Here is a 16,189-nt window from a genome sequence, read left to right as displayed (position 1 = left end):
GAAGGAAAATGTTGTAACTTCCCCTCTGCGAGTTTATTTTTTTCAACAGCAAAGGGAAGGGAACTATTTTTTTCGGAGAGAAAAGCTAACAAAAGCCCCTTCATTCTATCTTCCCACATAGCGTGCACATAAACTAACAACGAAAGCTGCATAAAGTTAAATTGGTATGGAGCTTCCTGATAGATACGTATAGCTTTCGCTAGTGGAAGCAAAACTCTTATTTAAAGGTTGATTCTTTGGGACGATCCATATGTGAGTGTTTAAAAAAAGCTAGAATGACAATTCTGAAATGTATTTGAAACAATGGACAGCAGTTGAAATATCATAGTGGATGTGTAAAGAAGCACCCTTAAAGTGAAACAACGGGATCAAAGGTAAAAAAAGGTATCAACAAACAGAAGAGAGGGAAGGGGACATCACCTTTCAAGTAACTCAGAATAGGTAAAGGTAAGCTTGCCATAGTTTAATGCAGTTTCAATATGTAGATTAAGATAGTTTGGTATTGGATATTCATCACGTATACGTAGTTTTCCTAGTCAGTTGAATCACCGTCGTAAGTGGACAGCAGAAATAAATAGACAAAATCCTTTCACTTTTATAAAAAGATTAGTCACCGGCAGCTTACATGAGCTTGCTAGCGCTTTGGCTTCATAAATTTATACAACCGTGAAAAAAAAATCGATAATGCTTTTGCAGCTCACAGCGATGACGTCATTTGAAGCGTTACGTGCCAGGAAAAATTCAACATATTTGTTTAATTTTCAAACTTTTTCGACCTTAACAGTAAAATTTCACGTAGACTACATGCAGATGTAATTTTTTTCCCTGAAAAGGCTTACTATGTGATCAGAAAAAAAATTTAAAAGAAAAGAGGGCAAAAAGCACTCGTTTTTTCACAGTGAAAAATCTTTGCTTAGTAACCTGAATTTCGCGACAAAATGCACGATCATAAAGCACAACAGCCTAAAGTGCATGCCGTTGGACGTTAGATGCTAATCGCGCCAATCTGGAGAGGCTTAGAACCCCCTTGAATTGATAAAAATCACGCTTCTCACCATAGCAACCGCATCTTTCCAGATGGCGAGTTTTAACCTACTCAATTCCCTGCCTCATCACGCCTTCTAAGCCTGTGTCAATTTTCAGCTCGATCCGACCAGTGGCCTGGCCGCCAACCTCTGACGTAGCAAAATGTGCACACAATTTTGACCCAAAGCCACTTTTATATATAGAGACTAGCTTAACGTAACCCGCTCTACGCGCGGGTAAGGGTGTGGTTGTTACTTTCTGTTGCTTCCTTTCTGTTTCTTATCGACACATTCTCCCTCTTTGTTTCTCTCTCCTTTCTCTCCCACTTTCCCACTCTCTTACTCTTCCTTTCTCTCGGACTCTCTCTCTCGCTTTCTCTTACTCTCTATCTATCTCTCTCCCATTTATAAACAACAAAAGATCTTGAGTAAGTTGAGAAAGAAAATATTTTGAAAGACCAATCATAAATATCAGGCAGTGACAACGGAAAGGTCTGCTTCAAGGCGGACAGCAAAACACTAACATTTAAAAGGGACAGACGAACTTGCGAGCTGAATAAAAATAAAAAATATTGGAAACCAAAGTTTGAAGGGATAGAATCTGAGGATAGTTGACTCACCATGGCTGGCATTCAAAACTTCTTAACGACGGACAGCAACGTACTGGTAGTTTAACGGCTGGCGCAAAATTTTGAACTTGATGTAAAAGAAAATTCCTAAACACCAAGTTTTGAAGTGATTCTTTCTCACGACAGTAGACTCCCTATGGCTGGCATTCAAAACCTCTTCATGACGGATGGCAATACATTGACGATTTAAAGGCTGGCGCAAAGTTTTTAGCTTGATGTAGCAGAGAATTCCTAAACACACCCTCCTGTAAATTTTAATCCCCTTCCAGCCCCATTTAGACCCCTTTTCACATAAAAATCCAATTTGTATCAACGTAATAATTCACCGTTCTAACAGACCTGTGGCGGGAATATTTAAACTTTTGCGGCTGTCAACGCTTTCTCTCTATAGATACAGACATACAGTGATAGTGGTGGTGGAAGAAAGAGTGAAAGAGAGACGGCGAAGCTGTCAAACGTCGTTATAGAGAGAAAGTGGAGGGAAGGAAAAAAAGAGAGAGACGGAGGAAGATAGGGTGATATGCGAAAGTGAGAAACGACAAACACTTGTCAAAGTGTAGGTTTTGTTGCCCTAGTAACCATAGCTTTTGAGATAGGGGTTTCTAACCTAGTCCACTCAATTCCTCGCCTCTTTTTACATGTCCCTGTAAATATTGGAGCCAATCCGATCCCATCTACCGGCCCTTAAACCGTTCCCATCCCAAAATGAGACAAACAAATTTTTCGCATTTCTGCTTTATAGATATTGATTAAAAAGTTACAAGCAAAGATTGTCGACACCCTTCTTGAACCTGAATAATTCACAATAACGTGAGTAAATAAGCATTACATTTGACAGATTAATATGAACACTAAAGATGTTTTTAGATGTATTTTTTCTTACACACATGCATAACATAGCCTCGCTCGGATGGGATTACATGTGTGTTACTTTAACGTCATTATTCCATAAAATTTGTTTATGGGGTGGGTGGGGGAGAAAATATTGAAAAATATCAATAGATGTATGAATGAGAAAGAAACGAGAAGAGAGGTTTTGGGATGTTCTAGAAACAACAACCAGATCTCCCTTAAATCACACATTTTCCTCTGAAATTATTAACAATTCTTTTTTAAACCGAATGTTTCTCTCACAGCTTTTAAGTGGTTGTGAAAAAATTTTTAAAGTTGCCAAAATCATTTCGGACTGGGGGTGGTGAGGGAATGGTGGGACTGAAAAAAATTTCAAAATTTTTTCCTTTTGTTGTCGGAGTTTCTTATGCTTTTCATACATTTGCTGACAGTACTTCTCCGCTGTAATGGTTTCGCCCGGATCCAAAAAGCTGTGATGGATGAGACCGGCCGCAGACCACCAATAGTCGTCATGACTTTCTTTTGGTGCAACTTTGGCTTTGGGAAGTGCCGTGGAGCTTCATCGGCGTCCAACCACTGAGCTGAGCGTCGCCAGTTGTCGTAAAAAATCCACTTTTCATCGCAAGTCACAATCCGGTCGAGAAACGGGTCATTCTTGTTACGTAAAAGAAGGAAAGACGATACTTCAAAACGGCGTTTTTTAAATTTTTGTTGTTGTTGTTCAATTCGTGCGGCACCCATTTCTCAAGTATTTTTGCTTTTCCAATCTCTTTCAAGTGGTTGGAAATTGTCGTATATGTTACGTCTAGTTCAGAAGCAAGCTCTCGAACAGCTGTGCGTGGATTGGCTTCGACTAAGGCTTTTGGTTGATCGCTGTCAACATCCGATGGCCGACCACTAAACTTATCATCTTCAAGACTCTCGTCACTGCTACGAAATTTCTTGAACCACCATTGTGCTGTACGTTCATTAGTGGTTCCTGGGCCAAACGCATCGTTGATATCGCGAGCTGTTTCAAAAGCTTTTCGGCTTAACTTGAACTAGAATAAGAAAATTGTGCGAATTTGCTTTTTGTCCATGTTGTATTCAATGTTCCGGAAAAAATGTCCTAATTATTCAAAAAAAAAAAAAAGCGTAACACGATTAGATATAGCAGAAAAACGGGTTTTAAAATGATATATAAAGTCAAAGTAATTTAACGAAAATTAATTTGAAAATACATCATTTAAAACCAAAATTAAAAATTCCGCAAGAACTTTCTTGACAACCTAATAAAAAACTTTTTTTCCAAAATTCTGACGCCATTTTTCTCAGTATATATATATATATATATATATATATATATATGTACTGAGAAAAAATGGCGTCAGAATTTATACATATATATAGCAACAATGAGGATATTTAAACCTCTTATAGGGATATTCATCCAAGATGCACTGGTTTTATATATTAAACATTGAAAAGATAATTCTTCAATGAATATATTATGTCGAAAATCAAACATTCTATCAACATATTCACCAACATATGAATAGGTTGATTATTTAAGAAATGACTTTGTATCCATTAGATCTCTGTTCCCTAACTATATATATATATATATATATATATATATATATGTACTGAGAAAAAATGGCGTCAGAATTTATACATATATATAGCAACAATGAGGATATTTAAACCTCTTATAGGGATATTCATCCAAGATGCACTGGTTTTATATATTAAACATTGAAAAGATAATTCTTCAATGAATATATTATGTCGAAAATCAAACATTCTATCAACATATTCACCAACAATATGAATAGGTTGATTATTTAAGAAATGACTTTGTATCCATTAGATCTCTGTTCCCTAACTATATATATATATATATATATATATATATATATATACGGAGGGAGGCACCGTTAATCGAAAAGTTAGCTTTTTTAATCGTTAATTCTTTGAAAATGTAACGGAAGTTAACGTTAACTTTTATTGAAAATAGGCATAACCACACCACCGACTTTGTTGCCTCATAACTTCCAGAAAGTGGATGCTTTTTAACGAAACTTTCACCAAATAATCGCTTATAGATTAATTTAATAAAATTTTATACAAATATCTCTCAAACAGTGTAGATTACGATTACAAAGAAATTCGTAGGCAAACTTTTTGGAAGGAGGTGGGAGGAGCATTGGTCAATAGAAAAGGACCAATTCTTCTCCACGACAACGCTCCGCCGCACGTCACACAACTGACCCTACAGAAGTTGAACGAATTGGGCTACGAAACTCTGCCTCATCCGCCATACTCACCAGACCTCTCGCCTACCGACTACCACTTTTTCAAGCATCTCGACAACTTCCTGCGTGAGAAATGCTTCAAACACCAAGACGATGCCAAACACGCCTTCAACGACTTCATCGCCACCAGAACGCAGGAAGTTTACACTACTGGCATAAATAAACTTGTTTCGCTTTGGTAAAAGTGCGTTGATTCTGATGGTTTTTATTTCGATTAATAAAGTTTTGTTTGAGGCAAGATATGTGCATCTGAATTTAAAGATTAAAAACCGCAATAAGTTTCTGGACAACCTAATATTTCTTTAGTATTATTAGCGCTTTCGTTGGTTTTCGAACTTGTCAAATAAAATTTTGTGAATGTACAAACAGCTTGTTCATTTTTATAAAACAGATATATAAAACAAAAACAATGTTCTCTTCTTCTACCCCCCAACCCCCCCTCATTTCTCTTATATAAATGAACAAGCTGTTTGTACATTCACAAAATTTTATTTGACAAGTTCGAGAAACGAACGAAAGCGCTAATAACAATGAAGAAATAGAAAGATTTTTCCAAAATTCTGACTTTTTTCTCAATATTCAGTTTCTGTACACCACATCTAACACTCTATACATACATACATACATACATACATACATACATACATACATACATACATACATACATACATACATACATACATACACGCACTCACACACATATAGGATATATAGATATATATATAATATGTATATTATAGTATATATTATATATGTCTGTGTGTATTATATTATGTATCATAGGAAAACAGGAAAGAATGGAGAAGAATAGATATTTAATCAACTTACAAACCTTTCGGATAGCAAGGCAAATTCTAAAATTCTACGATGCCGTGATCATTTGTATTTATAGACCCCCATATTTGATCGACTAAGATTCTACAGAGATAGAAATTTAGCACACTCCCATCCTTATCGAATGTACATCACACTGCTTGGAATAGGCAGAGTACATATACGCGAGAAAACCCCTACAATGCTGCGCAAGTGCTTCGTAGAGACCTGTTTACACAAGATCGATGCTGGAACAATAAGCTAAGCAAACTGATTTATTTTATCTATTATATTTTCCTTTTTCTTTTTCTTCGACCTTTGCAGCCCTTAATTATGTGATCGCTTAATTGCTAAAAGATTTCCTTCACCCTGCTTGCCATCGGTTAAACGCTCTATCTCTCCCTTTCTTTCCGTATCTAGTTGAATGGTTGTAATCTCTCTATTTTCATTCGATAGGCGAATAACTTCCAACTCCTGTCAAGTTTAATTCCCTCTTTATGGATATTGAATATATCTCTATTAATAGACAAGTAATTTCATTTTCAGTCCAGTAAACTTCGTGGAAGGACATTTTGTCGTGTGATATCAACTAAATCCTTTTTTAACTCCTATTCACCCCTCACAGCCACCTATGTAATGCTAACTCGAGCGGATGCGCACATACTGCTAGTTTATATCTGTTTTCCCACCCATGAGCATGTACATAGGACTATGGACATATATCTGTGCAAATAATTGTAATGTATGTGCATACTCACAACAGTTTTTTGGGACTAAAGGAAATTGAAACTACAATCGTAATATTGTTATTCATACCAAGCACAAGGACCCGCTGCTTCCAGGAATGCGACTCCAAAGATCTTTTTCGTTTCAGAAGCTGAAAACATCCCCCAACCGCCTCAATTTCACAAGGTTAGAGCTGCTACAGTCAACGTTGATACAATGAAGGGTAAGGCTGATGAAATAGTTGAAATGCTTGAGCGGAGATATGCAGATATATGCTGTGTTCAAGAGGTACGATGGAGGGGAGCCTCAGCTAGACTGCTTACGAGTAAAAGACGTAGATACAAATTTTTCTGGGTAGGCAACATTGAGGTTTAGGTGGCGTGTGTATTCTACTAGCAGAGTAATGGTTGGATAAGGTAATTGAGGTAGTCTGAGTATGTAATAGAATTATTAAGCTAAAAATAGCTTTGTTTACTGAAACAATGTCAGTTTTCTCTGCATATGCTCCACACACCGGACTCGCAGATTACTCAGAAGGTCCACTTCTACGAATCTCTTCTGAGGACTACCTCAACGATGAAAGATGACGGCGTTCACATCGTAACAGGGGAATTTAATGAACATTTTGGAAGACACATCGAAGGATTTCAAAGTGCGCAAAGAGGCTACGGCTTTGGCTCTAGAAATGAAGAAGGGAGAAGGCTGATGAAGTTCTGTGATACTCGTGGTTTACTGGTCTACATCAACTTCAGGAAACCGGCCAACCATCTGATCAATTACCAATCCTGTGGGCGCACCAGTCAGATTGACTACATCCTCACCAAACACAGGGACAAGTGTATGCCCGTAAATACGAAATCTGTCCTGGGCGAAGAATGTACAACTCAACATAAGCTAGTGGTTAGTGCCTTCAGGATTAGGACCAGAAGGATCCAGAGATGCAAGTCGATATAGAAAGAAGGTTATGAAAGCTCAAGGATCCTTCAGATGGGCAGAGCTTTAGAGATATTCTTAATGAAGCCTTTGATGAGAAGGAGGAAGAGATAGAGACATATGGCTTAAACGACGACTGGAAGTTCCTACGGGACAATCTACTGCGGGTGACTGACCAAATATGTGGTCAGGCCTCTACTTGACCAAGGATGACATAGTAATGGAACAGTGACGTTGACAGGGCCATAAAAAAGAAGGGATGAGTGTGGAAAAAATGGAAAAGAGAGGGTAGCAAATAATTATACCAGAAAGCTAAAAGGGAAGCTAGGCACCAGGTTTATCAGGGCAGAAGCAGAAGGGAAGACGTTTGCCAATGTCCTACAGCATGAAGATCAGGGACTTGAGGTCTTCCGGATTACTAGACAGCGTGTTAGAGAGAATCGAGATACTGTGAGAGAGAAGTGTGTGCAGATGGATAATGGTATGCTTGCACTTAGTGACGCGGACAAGAAAGAGGCACGAATGAATTACTATATAAGGCTATTGAATATGGAGAATGAACAGGATAAAGGGAATCTCCTCCATGCGAACCGAACAGAGAGACCAGCTATCCTAGTAGACAGCAGTATGGTAGATTAGGCAATTAAAGATATGAAAACAGGGAAAGCTCCTGATCCATCTGGAATCACTGTTGAGATGCTCAAAATATCTGGTAAGGTAGAATTCAGATTAGTCACCCGCATAGCTAATCAGGTAATTCAGGAAGGTGTAATACCCATTGGCTGGTGCAACGGCATTATTGTAAGCTGCTACAAGTGTAAGGGAAATGCCTTAGAAGCAATTACAGAGGTATCAAATCCTTGGACCAGGTGCTGAAAGTTACGGAAAGAGTTATAACCCAATTAATTAGGAGCAGATTAGATGAAATGCCAGTTTATTTTGTCTCTTTGTCTTCTCTCCTAGTGCTGTATGAATATTTGATGTGGTTTTAGAGTAAAGTTTTAACTGCTATATCTAGCTTGGCGGTATCTTTTAGATATCCTTTATTATAATTTTATTAATAATTATTACTTATGAGGTTTTTATTCCCATGCTAGCCACTTGATATGATCTTATCCTTATTTATATAAATTTATATATATATATATATATATATATATATATAACATTTTTAATTAATAATAGAAGGATAAAATTTATTAATCAAATTAATTAATCAATTAATTAACAATTTTACCAAGTAGATCGGTACGTTAAAATAACCTTTATAGGTAAAATTATCCACATAATTATAATTAGGGTTCAGCTAACTGCTTCACCACATACCGAAATTAGAAAAAGGAGTTGAAAATTCCTTTTTACTACTATAAGAATCTCCATGACGGTAAACATACTTTTTTTACGAAAGCAAAGAGAAAAACAATGAATCAACACGACCAGGGTTAATTAAGTGAAATATAGTATAAATACTGGGCTAAAAAATATATAAATAAATAAGTACTGGGATCGATTCATTCGACCAAAAATTCAAGGCGGTGCCCCAGTATGGCTGCAGTCAAATGACTGAAACAAGTAAAACCAGTTTAAGAGAGATACATGCTTTGTTGTGAGATTAAGAATTGTGTGGACTATGCGTGAATATCAACACTTCCAGATATGCTAATATTTCTCCTTGAAATTATGAATGGCCTTCGAAATAACAAATACCTTATTTGTAAAATATTTAAGGGTTGGGGGCAGGAAGAGCATTCGGTTGCAAAATCCTGTTTCAAATATGTCCCCTGTTCAGCTATACCAACATGGGAAAACGGGCGTTAAACGATATATGTATACACACACACACACACACACGCGATACACATTTATTCTTAATACGTTCAAGACATAATATATATATATATATTATATATATATATATATATATAATATATATATATATATTATATATACACACGTGACGGTTATATTGCGCAAGATGCGTCAGTGCATGAGTGGGTGAGAGAAAGAGAGAGAAAGAGAGAGAGAGAGTGAGTGTGTGTGCGTGCGCGCGTTTGCTATCAATATTTCGGCAAATCACCTGAAACAGCAGTAAGCGTTACAGACATACATACATATTATATATATTGAGTTTTGTTGTTACATTTTATTATATAATATATATATATAGAGAGAGAGAGAGAAAGAGAGAGAGAGAGCGAGAGAGTTCAAAATAAATCAAGGTTAACATACTTGTTTACGTTTTCTTGTAAAGTTGTTGTCTGCTGTCAGTGAACTGTTTCTCCTAACCTTCCGTACTGCGTTTTCCCTCACTACTTCACTCGGCATTCACTTTTATTTATATACAACAGTAGCAGCAGCTGCAGTAGTAGTAGTAGTAGTAGTAGTAGTAGTAGTAGTAGTAGTAGTAGTAGTAGTAGTAACAGCAGCAGCAGCAACAGTAGTAGTAGTAGTAGTAGTAGTAGTAGTGGTGGTGATGATGGTGGTGATGGTGGTGGTAGTGGTGGTGGTCTTCGTCGTCGTAGGTGTCTCTGGTATGATGATGATGATGGTGATGATGTTGAGCTTTAACTGATGAAGGGGGATTATGTTTATACGCTTCAGTACTTGAGACTATATCAATTAGTCCTTGTAAAATGTTAAAGTGTGATATGAGGGGAAATTAACTGTCATTTCCAGCACGTCGAACAACCAAGGTGTTTTAGTGGATATTAATATCATAAATGTTGTTATCATACTATCACGTAGCTCATGTTGAACTCTACTCAACATTCCACCAGCATCAAACTTACTCCAACAATGACCATCACCTATCCTTTCGAGATTGTTTTATCCTCCTGTCCAATGTCACCTTTATTATTCAGCATGGCTCAGTGGTTAGAGCGTCGAGCTTACGATCGTGAGGTTGTGAGCTCGAATCCAGGACCGGGCTGCGTGGTGTGTTCTCGAGCAAGGCACTTTATTTCACGTTGCTCCAGTTCACTCAGCTGTAGAAATGAGTTGCGACGTCACTGGTGCCAAGCTGTATCGACCTTTGTCCTTCCCTGGGATAACACTGGTGGCGTGGAGAGGGGAGGCTGGTATGCATGGGCGACTGCTGGTCTTCCATAAACAACCTCGCCCGGACTTGTGTCTAAGAGGGTAACTTTCTAGGTGCAATCCCATGGTCTGTGTCGTGACCGAAGAGGGTCTCCGATTAGACAGAATATGAAAAAGTTTAGCCACTATTTTTAGAAGGTAAAGACATAATGAGACAAAGTCTTACCTTCAGATCTACCCCTTCCTCGACCACACACAGAATATGCACATGCACACGCAACAACCGTATAAAATTTATACACTTAAAACGAAATTACGCCAGTAGCAAGACTCAAATCCAGGTCGCCAGACTGCGAAGTTTAAACCACAGCGTAGCAACACCTTGTTTGCGTGAGCAGCCGAATTATGGACTAATCATCAACCAGACTTCATGTGATAAACCATTCTAGATCCTTCTGGAATGTCCCTGTACAAGGGCAATAACAAAGCATGTTTAGAGCGCCAACTTTGCAGTGTCGTAGACGTCCAAGCAACATACAATATATACAATATACACACATCTTTTTTTCTTTTATCTGTTTCAGTCATTAGACTGCGGCCATGCTGGGACACCGCCTTGAAGAACTTTTAGTCGAATGAATCGACCCCAGTATTTATATTTTTAAAGCCTGGTACTTATTCTATCGGTTTCTTTTTGGCGAACCGCTAATGTTACGAGGACGTAAACAACAAATCAATACACACACACACACACACACACACCACACACACACACGCGCACCGGCTTTTTTTTCAGTTTCCGTCAACCAAATCCAGTCACAAGGTCGGCCCGAGGTCGATACATCAATTATGATTAATGACAAACAGAAACAGGAAGACAGACAGACAGACAGACAGACAGACATTCAGAATATAATGCGTTTACTTGCCTTTTAAATCTTTTGGTAACAGCGAATTTTTTATCAGAAATGACTTACCTGAAAAAGAAAGATAAAACTAGATTATGATATCAGGTTTAAACAATGCAAAAAGTTAACAGATGACAGCCATTATAATGTTTGTCAGTGGAAAGGTGAGAAAAATGTGGAGCTTTCCCACTCTTGCACAAACAACAAATGTTTCAACATTATTATTATTATTATTATTATTATTATTATTATTATTATTATTATTATTATTATTATTATTATTATCATCATTATTATTATTATTATTATTATTATTATATTATTATTATTATTATATTATTATTATTATTATTATTGAGTGAGAGAGCAGTGCATGCCATCAAAGTGACACTGGGGTAAAATATACGAAGCCCGGTATACCCATCATGACTACCCGTCTGATAAGGGTACATAAGGCACATGCATCACAACCATATGTGCGCGACATGGTGATCTCATATCAAGATAAACAGCACATGACCTTGCAGGTGGGGCCCAGTTAGAATGTTCTTCTGGTCGAGTAACCCATCCCGCTCAAATGGTCCCTGAATAAGGGTTGTTTAAGGATGTTGAACGAAACACCCATGTTTCCAGAGGTGAATTATTCAAACCCCCAAAGAATCCCTCTCATTACATGGCTACGTGCTCCCCTACTACTTCTGCTCATGATCAGACATGCACATATCGTCAGCCACTAAGGGACATGCTCAACTGGCTAAGGTCAAACAACTGACAAGCAAATCTGTGGTATTGAGCAGAATATTTGCTGTAGCCCATCTTTTATACCAAGACAAAACAATGTACATGATAACACTTCCAATCAGTTAAGATCAAAAGCCATAAGAGCCACTGCCTGGTACTGCATCAGGGCGTTTATTATTATTATTATTATTATTATTATTATTATTATTATTATATTATTATTATTGTTGTTGTTGTTGTGTTGTTGTTGTTGTTACTGTTGTTGTTGTTCTTGTTATTATTAATGAATACAAAGGAAGGTGACCGGCTAGCAGAATCGTTGCTGCGCCAGATGAAATGGTTAGCAGCATGTGGTTGGGAAGCAAACTTCTTACCACACAGCCACGCCTGCACATAATGGCACCAGATATGATTTCTTCAGAGGCAATTGGAGAATGCGTGTATAGATATACGTTATATAATATGCATGACTAAATCGTCGTTATTGTCCATGCCTATGGATATGATGTGTGATTGCTCCCCTGTGAGTTGTTGAAACAATTGTGGGCCATGAGATCAATAGAATACCATAAACTCCACACTTCGCATTATTATATATTGTGTGCTGCCGGACGAGATGGTGAAGATGCCGACGACCGCTCGGTTCAAAGTCTTCCTTGACCACAAGTGGCCTGAACTCTTTACATGAACACCATTCTGTACATAACTCCATGTCCCCCTACATGGCCTTGCTTTTTGCTTTTTGAGCCAAAAAATTAACTAACTAACTAACTAACACACACACACATAAATTGCCTTACGTATCTCTATATACAAAATGTGAAATTTACTATTGTCAGCAGTACACATACACGCACGTATACATACTGTTATGTCCCGCTTTATGACGATGTATTTCGTCGGTGTCTGCAGGACTAGCCCGAACATCGTATCTCGCCGAATGACATTACTGACTGCGTCAGTCTACTATTTATTAGTATTGGAGCAGCTCACTTCTCACCTGGAGGCATCCGCCACAACACCTACCCGCTTTGAGATTTTGTTTTATTACTTTTTTTCCTAAGCAGAATTACTTTTTTTAGACTTTTTTTTGTTCCACACACAATTATATATTTTTTTCTCATTTGGCTCATTTTTCTTCTTCATTTCTTTTTCTTCTAACCAGAATTATTTTTTTCTTATTCAGATTTTTTCTTGTTCCGCACAATTATATATATACGCTCTTTTACTTGTTTCAGTCATTTGACTGCGGCAATGCTGGAGCACCGCCTTTAGTCGAGGAAATCGACCCCAGGACTTATTCTTTGCAAGCCTAGTACTTATTCTATCGGTCTCTTTTGCTGAACCGCTAAGTTACGGGGACGTAAACACACCACCATTGGTTGTCAGGTGATGTTCGGGGGGTGGGGGACAAACACAGACACACAAACACGCACATATATACACACATATACATATATACGACGGGCTTCTTTCAGTTTCCATCTACCAAATCCACTCACAAGGCTTTGGTCGGCCCGAGACTGTAGTAGAAGACACTTGCCCAAAGTGCCACGCAGTGGGACTGAAACCGGAACCATGTGGCTGGTAGGCAAGCTACTTACCACACAGCCACTCCTGCACCTATTTTCAAAAATTACACAGCATTATTATATATATATTTTTCATTTCTACGACTTTTCCTTTTATTACTCTTTTCTCGGCGGAAACTGGATCAGTTACCTGCAAACTTTCATTATCTTTTAAAGTGATTGTATTAGAACGACTCCTCAACGAAGCATTTTCATTAGAAGGACCTTTTCCTGCAACAGATGGCTCAGGTTCTCTAATTTCAGAATTTTCTACAATGTGTTCTTCACTAATCACTTCCATCGACATTTCACCTGGAGTCTTCTCAAAGAGGACTTGTTTAGTATCCTCAATCACAAAATGGCTTGCATTTTCTTTGTTCATTTTAACTTTCTTAGCAACTGGTTCGTTTTCAATTTCAACAGATAATATCTGCTTACGTTTGAAATCTTCTGGCATGATTCGTGTTAAATGTATCGTTAATTCTTGTTCATTTCTTTTTCTTCTAACCAGAATTATTTTTTGTTCCACACAAAATTATTAAATCCTTCGCACGGACTTAATATTATTATCATTATTTTTTATTTCCCAACGGAACCATTTTTTTTCAAAATACCGCAATTAGCACCAAGTCTACATTATTACTGGTAGCGCTACTACATATAGCGACCTGACTTATAAAATCCTTCGAACTTATTATTTTTTTTTCTTCCACACAGAATTATTTTTCACCGTGTGTAGTACAGTTCTGTGTAGAGTTCCAGTTTTACCAGACATTTTTCTTCAGCATCTTTATATATATATATATATATATATATATTATATATATATATAATATATATATATATTATATATATATATATATATATATATATATATATATATATATATATAATATATATATATATATATATATGTGTATATATATATATATAATATATATATATATATATATATATATATATATATATATATATTCACCGTGTGTAGTTCAATTCTCTGTTAGCGTTCTTTTCTTCAGAATCTTTTTTTTAATATATATTTTTCACTGTGTGAGATTCAATTCTGTGTTAGAGTTCGAATCCTTCAAACTTCCTTTCATTGTTCTTGAACGTAGGTCTTCCATTTCGATACTCCGAGCCTTCGTAACCTCATTACCATTGTTATAACGACACCGTCATAGAGTGGGCAGTATCCTCATCGCCACTCTTATATCCCGCATTATGGCGACGTATTCTGTCGTCTCTGTAGGACCGGCCCGAACAGTGTCAGTCCACTATTTCAGTGGTTTTCAACCAGGGTTCCGCGGAACCTTAGGGCTCCACTAGTACAGTCCAGGGGTACCGCAAGAGGTTACAAAACTGCTAAAATCGGCAGTAATTTTTAATTCTCCTGTGCAGATATGTGTGCATGAAACTATTAAATTATTGCACAGGGGTTCCTCGAGCCAGTGGAATGTTTCCTTGGGGTTCCGCTCCAGGATACTAAATAAGTCCTCTTTGAAAAGCACTGCACTATTTATTAGTAGTGGACCAGCCCACTTCTCACATGGGGGCGTCCGCCACAACACATACACACATACATACATACATACATACATACATACATACATACATACATACATACATACATACATCAGCTACCCAGAGGATGTTAACATAAAACTAAAAATCAGCGAAAAAGAGAATACCTACGCTGAACTATTGAGACATCTGCAGTTACAATCTATCCAGATTACAAGTTCAGGTTTATGCCTGTAATTATCGGGGCACTTGAGAATTAGGTTTCTCAAAACCAGAAAGGAAAAAGTTGATACGGAGACTACAAATTCAAGCCATCGGTGGAACTATAAAAATCTGTAGTACTTTCCAGAAGTTTATCATTTAAGTATATATGAGCATGTCTAGATATGCAACTATATGCACGAAAATACATACATAAAAACAAAACATACAAATCTGCACATATACATACATACAAAAATACCCTGTATTTCTGATTTTCACCTTCACGAATTTTCTCATCGTTAGATTGCCAATTTCTTCCGATGACTTATTTATTCTGTTCTGACGTTTTGTTTTGACGTTTACAATGCAGTTTTATGTTCTATATTTCCAAAACGAAAGCATTCCGCTTTTTTACATGAACAATTTTGCCTCAGGTGTATACCTCCACATGCAAAACATGGGTTTATTTCCTGATTTTTGTCATGTTTTTATTTAGAAAACACTTTATTTCTATTCTAATTATTTCACACTTGCTATACTTAGGAACAATCTTTACGTTCAATTTTCTCTGTTTCGTGTCTTAATTTGACTATCCTTTCACATTTTTCTGACACTTGCCGTAGAGTCACATCTTGGTTTTGTTCCAGCTTAGCGAGAATTCTAGTTCTAACGTCTGTGTCTTTTCCTGCAGTTAGGACCTGTGTAAAAACCGGACATTTGAACATACCTGGCATTAATTCGTCCAGCTTAAACTTCTTGCATTCCCTGTCAACTCTTCTAGCATATATGATGTAGTCCTCGTCGTTTGTTTTTCTCTATGTTCAAACACTTCCAATGCGTGTTGAAGAGTGAGCTTTTTTCACTGAAAATTTTACACAATATATCTATTGTATCACTAAAATTTATATCCGAAGGTTTTCTTGGGAGTACATAATT

The 16,189-nt window shown here is 37.2% G+C and overlaps 2 protein-coding genes across 2 annotated transcripts in view; one reads left to right on the top strand and one right to left on the bottom strand.

The window, feature by feature from the left end:
* The window catches only part of LOC115215216 (phosphonoacetaldehyde hydrolase), a 40,301-nt gene extending 30,665 nt beyond the window's left edge, over positions 1 to 9,636 (bottom strand). The window contains exon 1 of the mRNA XM_029784426.2: positions 9,502 to 9,636. The gene's annotated coding sequence lies outside the window, so the exon portion shown is untranslated. The remainder of the gene's footprint in view (positions 1 to 9,501) is intronic.
* LOC115214779 (craniofacial development protein 2-like) lies at positions 6,916 to 7,293 on the top strand. Its single transcript, XM_029783810.1, has one exon. The coding sequence runs from the start codon at positions 6,916 to 6,918 to the stop codon at positions 7,291 to 7,293; it is 378 nt and encodes a 125-aa protein (XP_029639670.1).
* Positions 9,637 to 16,189: the final 6,553 nt, after the last annotated feature.

This window comes from Octopus sinensis, linkage group LG8, assembly GCF_006345805.1.
Source record: "Octopus sinensis linkage group LG8, ASM634580v1, whole genome shotgun sequence".
NCBI classification, from domain to species: Eukaryota; Metazoa; Mollusca; class Cephalopoda; order Octopoda; family Octopodidae; genus Octopus; species Octopus sinensis.
The sequence above is the reverse complement of the archived record's forward strand: the minus strand, read 5'-3'. Positions and strand labels throughout refer to the sequence as shown.